The sequence below is a fragment of the Podarcis liolepis genome (assembly GCF_965112155.1).
Source record: "Podarcis liolepis genome assembly, chromosome: 3".
Classification (NCBI taxonomy): Eukaryota; Metazoa; Chordata; class Lepidosauria; order Squamata; family Lacertidae; genus Podarcis; species Podarcis liolepis.
In genome coordinates, this window is record NC_139557.1 from 2101595 (window position 1) to 2123202 (window position 21608).

General features: G+C 43.0%; 1 protein-coding gene across 6 annotated transcripts in view; it reads left to right on the top strand.

Moving 5' to 3' along the window:
* Positions 1-21608, top strand: part of SUPT3H (SPT3 homolog, SAGA and STAGA complex component) — a 301316-nt gene that overhangs the window by 222058 nt on the left and 57650 nt on the right. For 4 of the 6 annotated variants that reach the window (XM_083495288.1, XM_083495287.1, XM_083495289.1 and 1 more), the window contains exon 12: positions 2138-4309. In XM_083495288.1, coding sequence (XP_083351414.1) covers positions 2138-2179 — 42 coding nt within the window. In that variant the 3' untranslated portion in view covers positions 2180-4309. Of the gene's footprint in view, positions 1-2137; positions 4310-21608 lie in introns of those variants that run through there. The other 2 variants (XM_083495285.1, XM_083495286.1) reach the window with 2 other exon arrangements.

Here is a 21608-nt window from a genome sequence, read left to right on the forward strand (position 1 = left end):
GAAGAGCATATGGACAGGTTGTCTTGGAAGAGGCAGATGCCTCTCAGAGAGGGAGGACCCAGCAGCATTTATGCTAAAAAAAACTCTGTAGAGCTCTGTTTTGTCCCTTGTTATTCAAGATCTATGAAGAGCTGCGCAGATGTCCCACTGGGGTAAAGATTCATCAAGATTCATTCTGTTCAGTTGAATCAGTGAATATTTTAAATCAGTGTGCAGAATCAGTAAAGAATTGAATGGAGACTCATAAATGGAAGCGAAGTCCTACTCTTGGTTGGCAGGCTGTTTGACATGGAAGTGGTAGTCAACCAGTATTGGCTGGTGTTGCACTGCCCTTAGAGCTCAATGGCTGTCTTTGGTTGGGACTGCCTCCAAAAAGTGCTTTGAAACTTCACTTGGTCCAAAATGTTGTAAACTGGGACTCACAGTGGGGAACATGTTTCACCTTTTCTCAAAGACCTTCATTGCCTTCCAGATTGTTTCTGAGCACAATTCAAAGTGATGGCTTTAACCTGCAAAGCTACCAAAGGTCAGGGACCAAATGAGCCAGTCTGTCAACTAAAACGAAGTGTGCATGCACACGAAAGCTCATACCAAGAACTAACTTAGTTGGTCTTTAAGGTGCTACTGGAAGGAATTTTTTTATTTTGACTATGGCAGACCAACACGGCTACCTATCTATCTCTGCTTGTGTTGCCTTTAGAGCTAGCTGCTGCAAAAAAGGTGGCCACAAACGTATTTGAGATGGTGATTAAATTGTGCACTTCCTTCCTCTAGCAAATCCAGTCAACTCTTTTGCTAGCTTTAAGGCAGCAGATAGTCTGCCCCATTTCCCCAACCTTTTAACATCAATTGACTTTTTGATCTGCTCATTTGATTTTTATCCAACTTTTTTTAACCATTGTTGATGCTTTTGTATGTTTTTAATTGGTTTTGTAAGCTGCCTTAGAGGACCTTGTTGAAAGTTGGTGTAGAAATCACTTGATAAAGTGTGGCTGAGGAAGGGGAGGGAGGGGAGAGAAGGGGCCTGGAGGGAGAAAAAATAAGCACACAGACATCAACTATTTCACCTTGATGAAAGTCTCAATACAGCTATGGAAAGCCTAAGTATTCTTTTACAGTACACTGGGTGCTGGCTGCAAAAAAAAAAAAAAAAATGTATTCACTTCAGGCACAACTTTTTAAATTTTTTATTCAGTAAAATAGACTGGGTTTAGAAGCTGCAGTGTTCTAAGCAGCAGCAAATTTGTGCATTGTTTTAAATATCTTTAAGTTATCACACTGATGGCACACCTCATCCTTATGAAATTCTGCACTGTGCATGCTAATTGAAGATAATTACAAAAACTATCAAGTCTACTCTGGAAGATACTTTCAATGTGATCTAGGAGATAACGTTGCTTGCTATATGGACTTTAGTTTAAATGAGACATACAAAACATTTTATTTGTATGTTATTTTCTTTGAATAGAGGGCAGTACTGTGTTTTTTCCCATCTTCTATTCTCAATTTAGGGTTTTTCTTCTCTGGGAGATGCATTATCTTTGTAAAACAAACATTGCTTTCTCCAATTTTTCTGTTAATGGCGAAGAATGGAAATAGAATAAAGTTTTACTGATTTTGGAAAAAAGAAAAAAAAGAAAGTTGGTGTAGAAATCTTTAAATATACCAGTCTTCAACATACAGCTTATCTATTTTAAGTGTGAACAATATTAAAAATATGAAAACCAAGGTGGATGGATTTGAATCTAGGAGACTAGGATTAGTTCCCATGAAGTCTCTGTCAAGGAGAGTCTCCTGGAGTGAAGAGATTGCATGGATTTATAAAGGACAGAAAAACTACAATAATAGTCGTTCTGACCCCCGTGTATTGGGCAATTAACAAAACAGGATGTCATATTTTTGCACATGTCCTGGAATAGTATCACTAACCACTTGTGAACCACACTGAGCTTTTAATAGAAAAAGTGGTTGCTTAATGCTTCCTCACCAGAAATATTGTGGAAGCATTCTAATGCTTGCTGTTAGATTGCAGCCAGAATGGTCTACAAAACAGGAAGAAAGCCTTGCTCTGCTCTCTGCCTCTTTTCCTTGTTTAAGTTGATGTGATAATTCATTACAGATTTTCTTTCTTTGACAGAGCGCCTACCGCAGAAATGGGATGACTTTTCTTGCTTGCTAATATGGATGTGGCTACAGCAACAGGAAAGACCATGTTATATTAAGGTGATTCCCCCTCCCCGCATGACACCCTTCGGGGGGGGGGGTAAATAAATAAAAGTTCCAGCCAGCATGTGTCTACTGGTGAGTGGGCTGGTTTGTTGTGACTATCAACTGGCTGACTGTCTCTTTTTTCAGCCCCCACCCATTGTTACTCTTCTTTCCTAAATGGAACATTTAGGCAATTAATGGCAGGATGTTTGGGCTATTGTGTAGGTGGATGAGAATGCAGTATCCCTTTTGTTAATTTTAGTTCATCGCTATATATCCTTTTACATAGCAGGGCAAAAAGAAGCCAGCATATGGTTTATTTTTTGTCCATTAAACGGCAACTGATCTTTATTTTCTATTTTCTTTCCTTCTTGCCAGGAAAATGTTTTTAGGGGTGTCAGTTAAAGTATTGGGGGGGCAGAAACTCCTACTAATTAAGCATTCAGTGTCCGTTGAAAACTGGGGTACTGTAGCAGTTATGTCCATGAGCTGTGAGCCAGGAAGTCCTTACTGTGACCTTTAAGCTGAGCTAAGAAATCACCAATCTTAGCTTCCATCTGTGATCATTATAATAATACTGGTTTACCTTGTTTGTTTTTTTGAAAAACAGTCTTTTCCAAACTGTGAGAGAATTGCTATTGTAGCATGACAAAATTATTATTGAATAAATAAAGCCTCCTGCGAGGCCAAACCACACACCCACTATGGATGTTCTTAGGCGAAAGTAATTATGGTGCAGCACTGTATCAGGTGTAATTGAAGCATTTGTCATCATTCCTGGTGCGGAAATGCTGCCTAGTTTTCCACCATCAGAGAAGGCAGCCCATTATGTCTCTAAGGTGAGGCTCCTTCAATCAGGACACACACTCAGAGTAGCAAGCCATGCATAGACACAGGGAGTGGACTCCTTGAATGCTCTGTCACACTTTTAGAACACATTTTCAGTTGCAAGAGTGAAATGTGCATACAATTTTAATACAGAATAATAGAGGGGGGGAACTATGCTTCTATTCTTAGCATCACTGCTAAGAAGAAGATAATGGAAGTTCTTCAGACACTTGAGGGAAAGCTTGCACAACCTAGTAGAATGATTTTAGTGACTTCGTATTCCAATGGGGACTGCCTCCTTCTTCTCATCCAGCTATGGAATGCAGATTGCCAGGGAAGATGTGGAGCCTCCCATGCACATTCCATGTTAAAGAGCTCAAAATGATGTGCCAGTGGCACTTTGATGTGTGCCATTTCTGCTTAAAAAAATAAATGTTTAGAGGTACTCTCATTTTCCTACTTGTATTGAAATACTGCCCCTCAATGAGGCCAAATTTAGATGCACAAAATGTTTAGAGGTATGCGTACCCCTGCGTCCCCCCTGAAAGAAGCAGTGCCTAGGACCATGGCAAGGGTCAAATGGATGGCTTTTCTATTTGAGGTAAACAAGGCCAAGTCACAGTGACCTTCAAAAATCAATATCAAGATTTAAGGTTTCCTAAGGAATGACACTGCTGAAAGCAATCAATCTTACTAGGCTTACTTTGCCTCAAATGTCCCATTCGTGTTTTCAGTATTTTTTTCAGTGAAATGTATTAAGCTCTATGTCTATTGAGCAGCAAGTGTGTTAGAGCCAACGAAATGGAATTCATGAGTTCACTATCTGCTAATTTGTCTGTACATTCATACAGTAAATCTGTGGTCTTCATGACGACTATAGCAGAACATAGTACAAATTCTGGAGTGAGGTCTGAATGTGAAAATTGTTCTGGTTATCGTTTTGGATGGGAAGCGCATTGAATGTTTCACTTAAACTCTCCAATATCAACCCATTGGCAAGCGCTGCTGCAGCAAACTTAATCAAAGGACTGAGAAAGATTGCAAACAGAGGACATTCACAATCAACTAAAGGAATGATTTATTATATATACCAACCTTATCACTGGACAGTTTTCAAAACTGGGTATTCTTGTGAATTGTTGCAGTTGATACAGTATTCTACTGTACGAACTGGCAGAGTTGTAATTTTAAAAAAATCCATGTCATTTTCCTGGAACTAATCTGCATGTTAAAGAACTAAAAATAATATGTACAATAAAGAAGAAGAAACATTTCTGATGTTCCGTCTATGCTTGCTGAAATGTATGATTAAACTTTTCTTTTTATCATGATTTCTTATTTTTCTTGGCGTCCATAATGATGGAAAATTATATGCTTGCTGTAAACATCCAGACTATTTAAAAGGACACCAGCATTTATTGTATTTGGTTTCGATCTGCAGGCATATAAGCAAATGAAAACATTTTGGGCCAAGAATACTGGAATAAAAATTCCTTCTGTAGCTGTATCTTTCCCAGATTTTACGTTTGTTTTTTAAAAAAATGCATCAGCAGAAAAAGCACTGGCATGTCTTTCTTACTGGTACACTTACAACCCCAGAGAATGAAAAATCAACATATATTTCTCTTAGAAATATGACAGATCATGTTTTTGTTGGTCTGCTGTATATTTGTCTGTCTTGAACAGTCTGACAGGCAATTATTTATAAAATCTAGGTTTGTTCAAGAAACCCATATAATAACCTTTCTCTTCTCCAAGAAGCAAAAATTATAAGGAAGCCAAGAAGCAAGAATTATAAGGAAAACAAGCTACACTTTGTCTCACTTTCTTGGACCAGCCTGTATATATTCGCATAATGGGTGAATACAGCATTCTTTCAAGTTTTTCCTTTTCCTATACTTCCTGATATTCCTATTCTTTTGATCACATCCCTTTTAGCTTGCATCCTAAGCTTCATTTAGGGTGAAGGTGCCATTCACAGTCATGAGATAAGCTTTGAGGTGATGTTGCTCACCCTACTTTGTAATAATCAGCCACATTCCAGCCTATTTAGGTGCAGTCCAGCCCACTGAGCTCAGCCAATAGAATATGCCAAAGGCTGTGTTGAAATCTGTTCAGAAGGATTAAACAGCAGAATCAAGTCTTCAAGAAGGACGTTGTGTTCAAAAAAAGCAATGCAAAATAATTCACTGAGGATCAAGTATCCTATATTATTGACTTGTGCTTATATACTTGGTTTGTAGATGACATTGATTCCTTATTGTAGATGCACATAGTAGTATGGAGAGGCATTGTGACTCAGTGCAACCTTATTATCTCAACTCAGAAGTTAAGCCTGTTGAATTCAATGGGATCTGCACCCAAGTACAATAAATGTGGTTCAGTGATTGAATGTATAATCCCCTACATCAGTGTACTGTCGGAGAATGCACAGAGTGGGACTTGCTTGTTAGGAAGCCTGCAACCTTCAGAATGAGCCTAGAGATAAGGTGGGATGTGAAATGTGAGTATCATTTAAAAGCTTCCAGATGATTTGCTGCATAAGGCATGAAAGTTGCATGTTTGAAGCAAGTGGAATACAAACATGCTTAGGTGAAGCTGTTATTCATTAGTGCGCCAGGACTTCAGGTAACTTAAAACAGTTTTATTAGAAAAGAGATCTTCCCTTTAATGGTGTGAAGTGTAGCTTGCTAGTTTCCTTCCTCTTGCCTTCATTTCGGTCAGCCGGCCCGTTTATGTTACTTCCTAGGAGGCTCTCGGGCTTACATGGCTTGGAAGCGGTAGAGTGCGCTTTGGGGGTCAAAGCGGGATTGTTGTGGGGAAAATTCTTTTCTGGCATTTTTCAGAATGGGACCAAATTTGCATTAAAACTGCCGTCAGGCATGTGCTGTTCTCATAAAATATTTTACCGTTTCCTGTCTAGCTCATGTGGAACGTTTCATAGTACATAAACACTTCCACAGATAATTTAAGGATAAATAGATAGTGACATTTGTCACAGGTCTAGCCCCAAGTTGAAGACTATTCTATTACAGTTCATTGGCTGAGTGAATCTTCTTTGGTTTTGGTTTTGGTCTAGGGACCAGGTTAGGCTCTTAAAGCGCCAACTGTACATCTGTACAGAGCAGCAGTTCAGTTAGGGAAACTTGGTGGCATGCATTAAATCCTTGACTTTTCGGAGGGCAACAAGCCAACATTATGCAACAAAACCATCCCTGGAGGAACTGAACGTACATTTGGTGGCTTAAGTAAGGCCAGATGGCTTTAAAACCAGTAAAAGGGTAGCTATTCTAATATAACTTTTATGGTCCCTTAAGATAATGACACTCTAAAAAATCCCATATATCATGGAAGGACAAGAATCAGATACTTGAACTTCCATGAATCATTGATGGAAGCAATAGAAACAACCCTTTAAAAGACAGAGTACCGTGTATTACGTTGAAATCTTCATATCTTATTCCCAGGAATGATATTAATTACAGGGGAGCATCAGTTGTCTTTTCTCTATAACTGGGAGAAAAGTACAGAGATTTCTCTGTGTTGCTAGCAATAAGAGATATAGGATGACCAAAACTAGAAATATAGAGGGAAAATATAGCTATAAACTATACAGGTATGTTTTGTTTTTGCCATATATAATATCTTACAATGGTCATGGGGGAAACTATCTTAAATGGTAATGCTGTGTATGTGCAAACACTGACTCCAAACATTTTTTCTTAACACTGCCAATTTACAAAACACAAGTCAGACGAAAAACATCATACCCTTTGGTTCAAGAGAGTTACTTGAAGTGGGTCTGTGCTTAATGGAGATCTCTCAAGATGCCCAAGCAGTGCCAGTTATAATCTATTGAAAAGAGATAGGCCAACTTTTGAGATGTAACCAAATCAGCCACTTCTTAATGAAAACGTAGTACAAAAATGTTATTAGGAAATATTCCCAAGTCAAGGCACCAAGCTACCAGGCAAGGCAATCTGGTTCAACACCAGAACTACTGTATTACCCAATAAGAAACTGATGAGAGAGGAAGTGAAGCCTTCTCTTCCTGTTCTCATTTTCTCTGTGCCATGTAACTGACTGTGGAAGATGTATCTAAGCAAACTCCAAGCTTAGAGCATGTGCTTGAAGCTATTTTTTTTTTGTATTTTATACCCAAGAGGTATCTTGCTGCTGCTTGGATAAATGCATGAATTGGACCTTTGGAACATTGTGTGAGTAAAGCATCTTAAACTTACTTAACAGTCTCTGGGCTGTTCATTGTAAGTTGGGTAGAAGAGATGAGCACTGTTTGCAAGCTGACTAAATGGGATAAAAGAGTCTAAGAACTTAATTTCTAACATTATACTGCTGCTTGACTTTTGTATCTTTAAACTCTGCTACCGGGGGCTCTCTCCGGCTGGAGAGTGAATTTAGCCCAGCATTTTGAATCCTGGCACCCAGCCAGTTCTTTTATTATTTACCTCCCACAAGTGGGTGACAGGGATTCAAATTTTCCTCCTCCACATTTCACATTGTCTATGGCCAAGGGGAAGGCTTACTGTAGATATGATGGTCACCTCTCCCTGACATCTCGGTGATATTTTGGAGGTAAAAAAAACCCTCCCACAAAACAAGAGAGGGGGGGGGCAGCAGCAGCCATTTTCCCTCTTCTGCCTTTCTTTTCCTATTTCCTGTGGCAGCCTTCTCAGTCTGGCACTGGCCATTGGGAGAAAGGCAGGAGAAAGTAATTTCCATCCAGGAGACTCAATTTGCTAAACTGGATGTTCTCATAGCTTGTCCTAGTGAAATTATTAATTATAATTTGAACTTTCATTTTAAGAAACTGAAGGGACCACTCCTGCAATATTCTAGAATTTGTAATATCATGTAAGTGGCAAAAGGAGAATTTGAATAGTGGGCATTTTTAAAAATTTATTTCTTAAAACCTGGTAAATCTTCTGTGCTAACTTTCATAGTGAAGAGACCAAACATCTTGGTTTATTACAGAGGCTTATAGCCTTATAATGACATAAGTGTTCTAAGTTTGTAATACCTATGGGTGTCAAAGACTGAGGAAATCCTTTATTTGAACTCTGGAGACCTGCCCACCAACTCAGAACTTTCTGTCTCGCCCCCCACCCTGCCACTCAAATGCTGGCAATTGTCTGTATTTAAATTCTGGCCATGCTGTTGTTGCTGATTCTGGCAGGGAGTTTTCCTAGCATTTCCTACAGGAGTGCAAATAATTTTTTTGAGAGGAGAACACCTGGGTAGATAACATCTCAAAGCAAATTTCTTCCAGTGACTGGGGATGCCTACAGAATAGAGAACATACTTTATATTCCAGTGGAATCACAGCCAAGACATACAAATATGGTGCAGTTTTGGCAAACTCATCATGAGTTTCCTTTTACGCAGGCAGTATTTTTAATTGTGTCCTAAGCTTATGGACCCAAATAATACATATGCAGTTTGAAAGAAGTTGAGAATTATATGCTGTAGAAATAGATGGTTAGAGGTGAAAAGGTATTAAAGGAGCTTACAAAAAGGTATTTTAAAACACATTCTAATTATTTGAAAAGCAAAGTACCAACTTTAAATAATTTCCTGGTTTGTGCAGGGAGGGCAATAGTTAGCATTTTTATGATACTTGTATATTGAGCAGAGGGAGGGGGAAGTTGTCAAAGCTGGATGCTGAACAAATACCTCACTGCTTGCTGAAATTATATTTGAAACTTCCTTGAATTTTATTATACATGGATTGTGCACTTGGCTGCCATTTGCTTCCTCCAGACTCCCAAAGGTAAGTCTATTGTGCCCTCTGGGGGTTCTCTACTGCTTCAACTTAGAACTCAATTTCATTTTTTATTTTTTTGCTTATCATAAAATATTGCTACATTTTTTCTACTTTGGGCTTGATGAACAAAGAAATTTATTGCCTTCTTTACATCAGGAAGTCTAGGTTTTCCTGACATTTTATTACTTTGAATATTAGAAACATTTCAATCCCAGACAATAAATATTACATGATTATTCTTTCCAAATGGATAGGCTATTCCTCCCCTCTCCTCCATGCCCCTGCTCCAGGTTTTACTATGCAACACAATATTACCAAGCAACACCCAAAAATTATATAGACACTTCAGATTTTTGATATTAAATTGATCTTGAAAAGCCAGAGATGCTTCCCAGAGTTTGCTTGCAAGTTACGGACGAAACAGTTTGAAACAGGAGATGACCCAACAAAATGTATGAAGTTTTAAGTTCACTGATTTCAGTGGGATAGCTTGATAAGCGCATGTATGGACAATTTGACTAGATTGTGAGATGTCCCCTTGTTAACTGGGACACTGTGCCCTTTGAGAAGAGCATCACAGCGCCAGGCCTGCTGTGGGCAGCCGAAGCCTTCGCTTGAAGTGGCGGCAAAACAACTGTCAACACTCCCTCATAGCCTCTCAGTCCCTTGTGTGTTTTGTGAACTGACCACAGGACTTGGCTGAATGGCTGTATATAAATGCCAGCCTGTCCGCCCATCAACTTAGGCTGCAGGCGACATGGGGCTTGTCCACACTTCTGCCTGTCCTGCCACAATCTTGGGGGGGGGGGCTCTCTTTACAGCTGAATCAGAGCTGTAAAAAGCGGGATTTCCAGAGGGGCAAATGTGACCAGGACCCATGCCTAGAAAGCATGGGGCAAGTGGGGAAACTGACTGGATCCGTGCTTCCTAATCACTGGACAAGGGGAAGTGTGGACAAGACCTGAGCCTTGAGCATAGTGGCAGGGATGCCAACAGGAATTCCTGGACCTGATGCACTGCATATGGATGGAAGTGGAAGAACACCGTCACCCTGCAATCTATTGGTGGAATCTGCTGCATATATATGTGCATATAATAATTTTGCCTATCCTCCCTCTCTGGGCTGTTACAAAGATAAAAGGAGGAATGGGGAGGTAAGAGACACAGCCTTGAGCTCCTGGGAGGAAAAGATGCAAATATATAATGCCATTCCTGTCATGAAAAATAAACATACACAAAGCCAGGAGAGCATCCTGCCTGCCCCCAACATTCCACAATCGAAATAATTTACAGCAAAATAACAAAACAAAAAGCTTGCCAACACTGGAGATGTAAAAATGCACACACCACATGTAGCAGTTTATTGTCAAAACCAGTTGGTCATTGCAGGGTTTTTTTCCTAAGCCAAAATGGTTTCCTGCCAAATAGCAATGATACTTCAATAACCCCTGCCTAATTGCTTTAAAAATAGGATTGGAATGGAAGAGAGAGAGAGAGAGAGAGAATAATAACATAATTTACTCAATATTTACTCAAAAGTAAATCCCATTGATTTACAGCACAATTTTAACCATGTCTACTCTAATGTAAGTCCTATGGAATTGCAGCCCAAGACAAATTAAATTTGCATAAACACCAGCACATTTTAATAGCATAAATTGCATGTTGGCTGGTTGACCTGGCAGACAATGGAGGAGTATTGGAGAGTTACAGCGCCTGCTGTGGCTGTAGAAACTGGTATGGGAGAGACATATTGGATACAGCTGGGGCAGATGAAAATGTCCAGTTTTGCACTCCTTCTAGTGGTCCTTTCTCCTCTGCTGCTGCTGAAATCCATTGTGTGCAAACACACACAAACCACTATATGCCGTATCTGGGGAGCAATGAGACAGAAGCAGGAAAAGGTATTCCAAATTCCTAGCTCTGCCTGGTAGTGTCCAAAATGGCAACTTTCCAGTCCAAGCTCTGACTTCACTTGTCGACTAAAATTCTGTAAGGTGGGGACGACTACAAACCAGGCTAGCTCATTTCACAGAAACTGCAAAGAACGGGGAGCTCACTGAAAATCCCTTCCATTTAATGTTTATGTATTACATGATTTAATTGCACTGACCTACATATCACCTGCCCTGGGACCTCATGATGAAGTGTGGGCTGTAGACCTGCCAACAGACCAATTGCTGAACATACTTTTTCTTTTTCTTCTTTATGATAAGGAGGAAAATTTCCCATCTTGTCTTTGGGCATAGCAGCCATTCTCCAAGAATTCTTTGAGATTATGGCTGGTGGCTCTAAAATAACACCCTCAAACTCCTGCAATCCCACAGAATGTAATTCACCTAGGCCCTGGAGACAAACCCATTCAAAGTAGATAAGTGTTCTCTAATCATTTCCTTTCCTTTCCTGGGCTGCAAGTCCTTTCTTACATCATTTGTTCTATTCCCCTCAGGTTAACCCAATGCCCCTTGCTGAAGAAGACCAGGGGATAATAAATTGGGCAGTTCCGCCTTCTCTTCATCTCCTGCTAACACATCTCAAGTAACCAGATCAATCGCTTCCTTGTTCTACTCCTTGCTCCAAACGTAGCCCAAAATGTGCCTCTTGTTTTTAATATCTTTTGCAAGCCTCAGCTCAGTTTTAGCCTTCCCAACACCATCATTACAGGTCTATCACTTTCACAGAATCATAGAATTGTAAAGTTGGAAGAGCCCACAAGGTTCATCTAGTCCAATCCCCTGCAATGGCAGGAATCAACGTGGAGCTCAAACCCACAACCCTGAGATTAAGAATCTCATGCTCGTCTGATTGAGCTATCCCAGCAGTTGTAAACATTTCCTGGGTTTCAGCTGGTTAGTCATTCTGGCAGGCGGAAAAACCAACAGGCTAAATAAATGAAACAAAAAGTGTATCCTATTTGTGATTAACAAAGATTATAAACGGATAAGAATGCTCTGGTTGTTAAGAATCTTCATTTTACATTATTTTTATACTCTGTCCTTTTGTGAACTGCTGGCTCCAAAGGTGAAACTAAATTCCTTAGCGTGGGAAAGGAATGCACTTTTTTATTAAGGAGACAGACTTACTCAAGGCAGAGACTGTTAAGTTAGAGACTAACAATATGGCAAAGATACTGTTGAGCACTCCACTGACTGTTGGTATCATGTGGCAATTATTGGATGAGCAATTGAAAGAGCTCAGAGCTAAGTTATATAAAATGGTAAATGAAAATAGATCAGAGAAAGATCAGACCAAATAATACACAGGACCTTTTTTTTGGGGGGGGGAATACTGATAAAGATCTGCCTGAACATGAGAGTGCAATGGTAGAGCGGAGGCAGGAGATGATGAAATGGAGAGGACCTCCACACAGGTGCCTGGAGGGGTGAAACAGACAAATGATGGAGTTGTGATGCTGGAGGAATAGAATGAAACCATTGACAGAAACATTAAGAGAAACATATTGAGATGGCAGAGAGAGAGAGCTGAGAGAGAAAGGATCCTGTGTACAAGTTGAAGTGAATTCAGAGGAAAAAGCCACCAAGCCTCTGGTGATTCTTCTGGAAGTCTATTCTTGGCATTTAGCAATAATAACAATTGAACCTTTGGACTTTTTTTGTGTGGAAAGGAAAATGAATGAACTTTAGGTGTCTGGGGTTGAAGATTGGGAAAACACCGCCTCGCAGATTGAGGAACAGCTGGATGTGAACACTTTGAATATTTTGAATAATTTTTATATACATAATTGACAGACAGAGAATCAGAATTCCTCTTTATTTCTTTTCCTTTTATCTCTCTTTTTCTCCTCTTCATTTCCTGTGTTTTCTTTTCTTCTTCTTCTTCGTCTATCCACTTTTGCCAATTTTAAAAATGTTTTTTGATGTCCTCTACTCTGGGTTAATGAGGGTATGCATGGCAAGGTGATGGATGGAAGGTGAAAGACCCTGTGTGAGAGGCAGGGAAGGGAAGATCTCCCAGAGTGGCAGGCTGGGAAGTGAATGGGAAGCTCCCAGGTGAGAACTGGGAAGGTCCACACCCTTTGGTGTGAGACAAGGGTTAAGATTTACCTCTGATAAGAGTGCTTTGTATGTTTTCCCTTCTTCCTCTTCCTCTTTTCTTTCCTTTTGTTGTTTTCTTTGTTTTTGTTTGATTAGTTTGTTTTTATTGTATTGTAAGCTGAATTTTTTTAAAAAAATGAAGTTTGCAGTTGTGCTTCCAGTTTTCCATAGCATCTCCTTTCCTCAAATGTTCATCTCATCTCCCCTCAAATGTTCTCATTACAACATCCTACCCAACTCTTTTTTAAACTCCTCAAAATCCACTTTCGAAGATATGCATCCACCTATGTTTAGTTTTTACATCCCTTGCTATCGCAGATTTCAAAATGACTTCTCCCTTTCACCTAAGGTTCTTGCCACTGCGAATTCTTCAAGCAGTTTTTTATCTGGTGCTCAGTATTAGGTCAAGAAGAGCAAGTCCCCTTGTGCTGTTTCCTACCTTCTGAGAGATGGCGTTGCCAGGCAAGGTTGGTCAGGAATATACTGAATGCCCCAGTATGCTTCCAGCTGGTGGCAGGATGGTTGAAATTCCCCACTGCTTCCATTGTTCTCTTCTGTGCTGTAACCTGTGTTTAGGAAAGCATCATCCATGTCTTGTGGCTGGCTGGGCAACTTGTTGCCATCACAATATCCATTTTGTTTCGGTCTTCTGTCCTCACCAAGAAACCCAAACAGACAATTCATACACATAGTTAATATCATGTTTAGTTTACCATTATACTCATTTACACAAGGCCATAGGAGCCAGTCCGGGGGGGGGGGTATTTGACCCCCCCCCAATAAAATATTTTAGGGGGCCACCTCCCCCAGTTGATGGGCATTGCCATTCAAATGGTATGCATGCTTTTGGTGTGCATTGTGATTGTGTGGGTTGGGGCTTACCTGGGCCAATATTTTATTCAAGTTTGTCCCCCTGCAAAAAGCACAATGTTTTCTTCCAGGATAAACAGGTGGCAGCCTCTATAGGACAGAATAGGGCAATTGCATTACTGTTGCTTAGAAAAAGGAAAACTAAGAGGAAATAGATTGACTAATCAGTTCCTAGAGAATGGAGATTGGCCCTAATCCACTGGAAGAAGGTGGTCACTTGGGCTCAGAGATGGTTTCTAGATGGGTTTTGTGTAAATTGGGAAGGCCTTGCCTTATGCAAAGCACCCATGGATCTTAGGTGGAACAAAATAACATTAAGAAAAGGCGAAGAGGAAATGTCACTCCTTGACAGGCCCTGCAGTGTCCCTGGGCTGAGCCTGTTGCAAACTTTTGGGTTGCACAAGATCCACTCCTTTAGGAGCCCGAAAGGCAGCTCAATCTCAGGGCAGCTGAAACTGGGTTATGACAGACTGTATTTTAATATTTAGAAATGGAGCTTTTCTCAGAAGCTAGTATGACTGATATAGAAACTCTATCTGGAAGATGAAAGCATGTCTTCTGGAAGAAATAATAACCTGTGCAAAAACTTCTGCTACACTGACCTCAAATGAAGTGTAATATAAAATTATTCATAAGAGCCATTAAGGCACCAGACCTGCTGTGGTCTATGAACTAACATACAGCGACAATTGCAGGAGAGATTATGGGCGAGAGGGCATCTTGAAAGATCATCATAATCTAAAATTGTTTGGGGTGAAAAAAATGGAAATAACATTTAAAATAATTATAAAGTAAAATGTTTTGGCTTTGATGCAGACAAAATTAAGCACTTTTAAAGCCCATGTCTTTGACTGTTTCATAGAAGCCATTGGAACTTAAAGGTGCACTCTTGAACAATTCATACCTGACAGTAAGAAGAACAGTAAGGTAAAAAGATACTGCTTTTAACGTGGGGGGGGATCAATGGCTACAAGACATGCAGAATTATTTGTGTGTTGCAAGAAAGTGAGTAGAACTGGATCTCTAGGACAACACTGTACCCCCAAACTTACAATACCTATGTGACTTTAAAATGCTCTTTCAAAGCCCATGGGACAGAAGCCACAAGTCCTTTTACAGCCCCATTTCAGAAAGTCAGCTGCTCCACTCATGTGTTCTCCCCTCCCTCCAGTTTCCCATTAATATTTCACAGCAGCCTACGAATGTCAGAAGTATTACCAAACCTATATTTAATATAGCTTTAGCAGCAGCTGCCTCTGTGGAAAATTAAATGCAATAGAAAATCTCATGCGGATGTCCTGTGAGTCACATTTGAGTAGGGTTCTTTAAGTTAAAGAGCTAGCAGAGACATCATTTTCTGAGAGATGGGAAACAGATCTGCAGTAATATATTAGTGGTCCAACTCATTTCAGCTCTCCTGTCCCCTAGACAAGATGAGCTGATGTCAATAGCTTTACTCAGTTTCAACGCCAAACTACTCCCACTCCGCTCAACCCCATCACACAGTAGGCAGGTTAGATGACCGTTTGTGGTGTAGTCACTGCTTGTAAACTCACGGCTGGGCACCTGTGGCTGAGTGCCAAGGTGTCCTCCCACAAAGTACAACTGTGCTCCAGCATCTGCATGGGAATGTGGCCCAGGGGGACCATGGTTAAACACATGGGAATGTGCCTTTAGTCAAAAGCGCTTGCTACAGAAAATGAAGACTGAAAGAATCCGTGATACTCTCTTGATCACCACAGAACTTTCTATATGCAGAGAATGTGGATTGCATAAATTATTTCAATTTCCATGTTTCAGTCCCAAGGAGTAGAGAAGAAATAAAATCCCAAATAATTCCTCCCCTGCTTCTATGTAAAATGACAGCTCTGCCTTTTTCTGAAAGAGCAGAATATGTGAAGCTGCCCTAGTTTTGGGAATTGTCCTATGAACTGAGCATAGTGTAAGTGAGAGTGGAACAAGTCACTTAGCAATTGGTTGTGATCAGGAAATGGTTAGAGATGGGATTCTTGCTGTATGAGAAAGCAATCCCTAGGCTGGCTACATCTTGAAACATTTTTAATGTAAAGAATGCAAATTTCTGCACACGCCTGTTTGTTCTTTTGCAAAAGTTGTTTCTAGCTGTGGCACAAAAGGAAATCCAGGGAGACAGGCTAATAGACATGGAAGGCTGTTAATGAAAAGATTAGGTCCCTGAGCTGTCAAACTTGTCTTCCTTAAGCACATGTTTATGCTTCAAGTCAAACAAACTGATGGGGGTATTTTTTGCACATATACTAACATAGGGCTACAGCCTGCACCACAGTCCATGCATGTTGTGTTCGGCAGATACAACCTTTTAGATGGCATGTGTTTAAGCACATGTCCACACAAAACAAGCCAAAGCCAATGTGGATGTGCTGATAGGGGTTCCATGTGCTGACGATGATTTCTGAATGCTCATGCTGCAGGACAGAGGAATCTCAGCTTCACCAGAACACTGGCTCATGTGTTGTATGTTTCATTTCCAGGTCTTTCTAGGGAAGGTGGTGGAGGGGATTGTGGCAGGGCAGCTGCAGGCATTCTTGGAGGACACTGCAATCTGGGTTCTGGCCTGGCCATGGGACTAGCCAGCCTTGGTCACCCTGATGGATGACCTTTAGTGAGAGTGGGGCAAGTGCAGTGCAACTTGCTTCTGAACCTCTCTGCAGCTTTCAATATCATTGATCATGGTATCCTCCTGGACTGGGGGCTCCATATTACAGTAGCTCTGATCCTATTGAGGTGGTTATGTCCAGATTGCAGCACTGGCAAAATTATGTTCAGTCCCTTTCTGGCAATTAGGATATAGGGTGCTTTGAAAGAAACTATTTTATTAGTGAGAAGTGAGAGCTGGACCATAAAGAAGGCTGATCGCCGAAGAATTGATGCTTTTGAATTATGGTGCTGGAGGAGACTCTTGAGAGTCCCATGGACTACAAGAAGATCAAACACATCCATTCTTAAGGAAATTAGCCCTGAGTGCTCACTGGAAGGACAGATTGCGAAGCTGAGGCTCCAGTACTTTGGCCACCTCATGAGAAGAGAAGACTCCCTGGAAAAGACCCTGATGTTGGGAAAGATGGAGGGCACAAGGAGAAGGGGACGACAGAGGACAAGATGGTTGGACAGTGTTCTCGAAGCTACAAACATGAGTTTGACCAAACTGCGGGAGGCAGTGGAAGACAGGAGTGCCTGGCGTGCTCTGGTCCAGGGGGTCATGAAGAGTCGGACACGACTAAACGACTAAACAACAACAACAATTTTATTTCCAATGCTATTTAGCATCCATTTTAGCTTTTATTTTTCTATCTATCATCTATCTATCACGATTAATACACAACTTGATTTTAGCAAAACCTCTATATGGTGCCATTGGGAGTGGTCATTAGGCGCTTCAGTATGCTGATGATACTCAGCTCTCTTTCTCCATAGCATCTGAAGGGGGAGGGGGGCTGTGCGAGACCTGGGCTGATGCCTGGGCATGGTGGTGGGTGGGATGAGGGAGAATAAACAGTGTGAATCCCAGCAAGACGGAGGAGTTCCCATTGGCATATTTGTGGGATGTGAAACACAAGAGCAGTCAAGTACAACATCCCTAGAGTGGACATAAAAGGGGATGTCTGGACCAGCCAGTCGGAACTTCCTGTTTCTCCTAGGCTGGGACAGACTTCCTTTGCATGTGCCTAGAGGTGGGCGTGACCTCACCTGCCCAGGTAACAAAACAGCAGGACTGGTCAGCCATCCCTCTCTCTCTGACTGCATTCGTCGAAGAAGCAACATCTGCTTAGCCTAAGATGCTCACTTGGCTAGCAGCCAAGAGAGGACAAAGGAGCTGTCTCCTTATGGGATAGTTTCCAGGTGTATATTACTTTTGTAACTTTAGTCTGCCTTCTGGGATCCATTTGTGAACAGAATGTGAGTGAGTAAACTTTTTATACTTTTATAGAAGACTGTGTCATGTCTATCTTTTTATGAGGGACTAAAGGGGAAATTACCAACGAAATTTATTTTAGAGGCTTTAGCGAGCCTGAGCAAAAGCCTCCGCTGCACAAGTTTAAAAATGGGAATGTTACTCTGCTAAATTGTAGAACTTGTTAACACAAGTTTGAAAGGCAGGGTGAGCTCCCATCTTTCGGTCCCAGCTCCTGCCCACCTAGCAGTTCGAAAGCACCCCTAAGTGCAAGTAGATAAATAGGTACCGCTTTCTAGCAGGAAGGTAAACGGCGTTTCCGTGTGCTGCGCTGGTGCTGGCTCACCAGAGCAGCTTCGTCACGCTGGCCACATGACCTGGAAGTGTCTCCGGACAGCGCTGGCCCCCGGCCTCTAGAGTGAGATGGGCACACAACCCTAGAGTTGGACACGACTGGCCTGTACGGGCAGGGGTACCTTTACCTTTTAAGTAAGGTGATGGTGCCGGGCATCATTTTGCCATGGTATGTTTATTGTATGTTCACAGAATTATTGTATGTTTACAGAAGATTAGATTGGCTAGTGACGCTGCCCCTTCCTTTATCTCATCTGTTCATTTTGGTTCCCTTGCTTGAGGCCTTTGGAGCCACTTGCTTCCCAGGCCCCTTACGGAGCTCCAGTATCCCTGCTGTGTTCTGACACCTGCTGGTATTTGAAGATGGAAAGAACCAGATCTTCTGCAGGATTGAATAAACATACTACCATTGAAATGAATGGAAACAGCTGGACTATAATAGCAAGTAATTGACAGTGAGACGCAAGGAGCATTGGAGTAAGGCTTTCTCTCTCACACTGTAGTGTTTCTATTATTACATAATTTTTTTAAGAGGGGGGAAATTATGCTTCTTAGGATAATATGTTACACCTACAAATGTTCTTCAGCCTTCTTGGGCTGCTTAGATTCGTTCCTCACTTATGCAAAAGCTTCTCCCATTCCATAGATCCATTTGCTTAAAAGCAAAGGCAGTGGTATATTTTAGGAGGTGTCTGTGCTCTTGCTGGCTGCTGCACAGCCATATCACAAGGATTTCCCTCTGGTAGGAAACACAGAGACTTTTCTGTATTAGAGTGGAATGCAGTAGCAAATCGCTGTACAGTGGCCCATAAGAATGCCAGCTACCCTTATAAACTTTTTATAGCTGGAGAAAATAAACATGTGGTTTCAGACCTCTACCTAGTCAGTGGTAGGAGAGATTGAGCTTGCTTTCCCTGAAAATACTAGCAAGGCTAATGCACTGATGAGACCGTCAACGAACCGAGTTTGGAAATATTCAGGGACAGTTTGAAGGCTGGGTGTTGTTTTGTTTTTATATTATTCTGAGTATCACTGTATCTCCAGAATCAGAATTCCAAACCTGCTTTAGACACATGAATAAAATGACCTCTCAGTTCCTGCTGCCGTTGAGAAGATAACCTCTGGTTCTGTTTGCTCATTTGTCATCTGTCAGGGGTTTAGGAGCAGAAGCACGGGCAAGGGAGGAAACAGAGAGCGAAGGGGAGGAGGCAGAAGAAAAGATGAGTGACGACGACGACCCGAGATCTCCTAGTCTTTCCAGTGAATCAGAGGATTCACAGAAAGGAGCACCAGTGGCGAGGGCAAGGGGGGAGTCTAGGGGGGCACCCCAGGAAGATAGAGCCAGAGGGGACTCAGGGGGGAGCAGCTGGAAATCGGGACCAGCGTCACCGCCAGGAAGCAGGGAAGAGGAAGGGAGCCAGGGGGGAAGCGCTGGCAGCTCACCACAGGAGGGAGGACATGAGTCAGGAGTGGCCACACCTCCACAGGAGGGAGGACATGAGTCGGGGATGGCCACACCTCCATCGGGGAGCGAAGAAACGGTTGAGAGGAAAGTGGAAGGTTGGGCGCGCGCGCCAAGTTCAAATGCAGAGGAAGGCGGCGCAGTAAGCAGCCCCGAAAGAGAGCCAGGTCCTAAAGCCCGGCGCAAGGAGGCAGGAGGGTCTGGGCCAGCGTCAGGCAGTACCAAGCCCGCTTTTTCGCCTTGGTCAGTGCCCTGGAATGGGACAGAGATTCGGCTCCTGTAAGAGACCTCTTTTGGGAGGGGCTGCATAACTCGATTAAAGATGAGATCGCCAGGGGGGAGAGACCCCGAACCACCCAGGAGGTCGTTCAGAGGGCACTGGCAGTGGGGGTGAGGCTGGAAGGACGTCCGTGGAACAGGGACGAAGGGCGTGGAGGGCGCGAACCAGCCGGGGGCCCCTCCTTCTTTCCCAGGGAAGCAGCGCTGGCGCAATCCACGCCTCCGCCAGGAGGAGGAGCCGAACCTATGGAGGTGGGAGGTGCAAGGGCTCAGTCAGCAACCAGAGCCCTAGCACCAGCAGCAGTGAAAGCGAAGCCTCCTAGAGGGAACAGGAAGTGTTACGTCTGTGAGGAGCCAGGGCATATGGCGAAAGAGTGTCCCCAGAGGCCCCACAAGCTCACTGCAGCCTCAGCAATGGTGACTGCAGCAACACAGCAAGGAGGACCACAGCAGGGAAACGAGGCTGTCTGGCTGGAGGAAGAGGCACTGGGGCCCAGCCAGACGTGTTAGTGGCGCAGTCCCCAGCGATTTTACAGCCCGTGAACCCCCTCCCGCCCAAACCAGTAGTGAGGCTCACAGCGTCTCTCCAACTGCCCAATGGAATCACCATGGACGTGCCAATCACCATTGACTCAGGCAGCAATGCGGACTTTATAGGGCAGGACTTTGTCGACAGGCACGCTGTGCAGTTGCTGCCGGCCACACTGCCCCTGCAGGTTGTCACGGTGGATGGCAGGGAGCTGCTCGGGGGGCAAGTGGTGAAGCAGACGCCACCAATGGTGATGCGACTTGGGAATCACAGAGAAATCATCAGCTTCAACGTCACTCGACTATCTGACACGCCCATTGTATTGGGCATGAGTTGGCTGGACAAGCACAGCCCAGCGATGGCTTGGTACCAGAGGCAGCTGACCTTCGGCTCTTCCTTTTGTGCTGAACACTGCATCGTGCCCAGGCAGGAAGGAGAGGAAGAGGAGTCACAGCTGCTGCTAGGCACGCTGCAAGCGATTCCACACAAGTACGCTGAATTTTTGGAAGTTTTCTGCGAGAAGGAGGCAGACAGGCTACCCCCTCACAGACCATATGACTGCAAAATTGACCTGCTGCCGGGGGCGGCGCTGCCTAAAGGGAAACTGTATTCCATGTCAGAGGACGAACTGCAGGAACTCAAAGAGTTCATTGACCATAATTTGCAACGCGGCTTCATCCGGGAGTCCAGGGCAGTGGGGGGCAGTCCCGTATTCTTTGTTAAGAAGCGGGACACGCCCCAGAAAAGACTGGTAGTGGATTACAGGATTTTGAACAGTCTGACTAGGCCATCGGACTTCCCCATGCCCCGTATTGACGACCTCCTCGCAAAGGTACGGAAGGGCAGAGTGTTCACCAAGTTGGACCTGCGGGGGGCGTACAACCTCATTCGCATGCGGGAAGGAGATGAGTGGAAGACAGCCATGTTCACGCCACTGGGGACCTACGAATATAGAGTTATGCCTTTTGGATTGCAAAATGGCTCCCACGTTTTTCAAGCGTTTATGCATCACGTGTTGGCGGGACTTCTCTACAAGACGTGCGTCTGTTTCTTAGATGACATCCTGATCTTTTCGGAGTCGCAGCAGGAGCATGACGGACACGTCAAGGAAGTGCTGAGCAGGCTAAAGCAACATAGGCTCTACGCCAAGCTGGAGAAGTGCCAATTTGACGTGCCGGAGGTGGATTTTCTGGGCTACAAGCTGTCTGACAAGGGGCTCGCCATGGACAGCGCCAAGGTTCGAGCGGTGTTGGATTGGAAGAGTCCGCGCAACCGGAAGGAGGTCCAACGGTTTGTCGGCTTTGCGAACT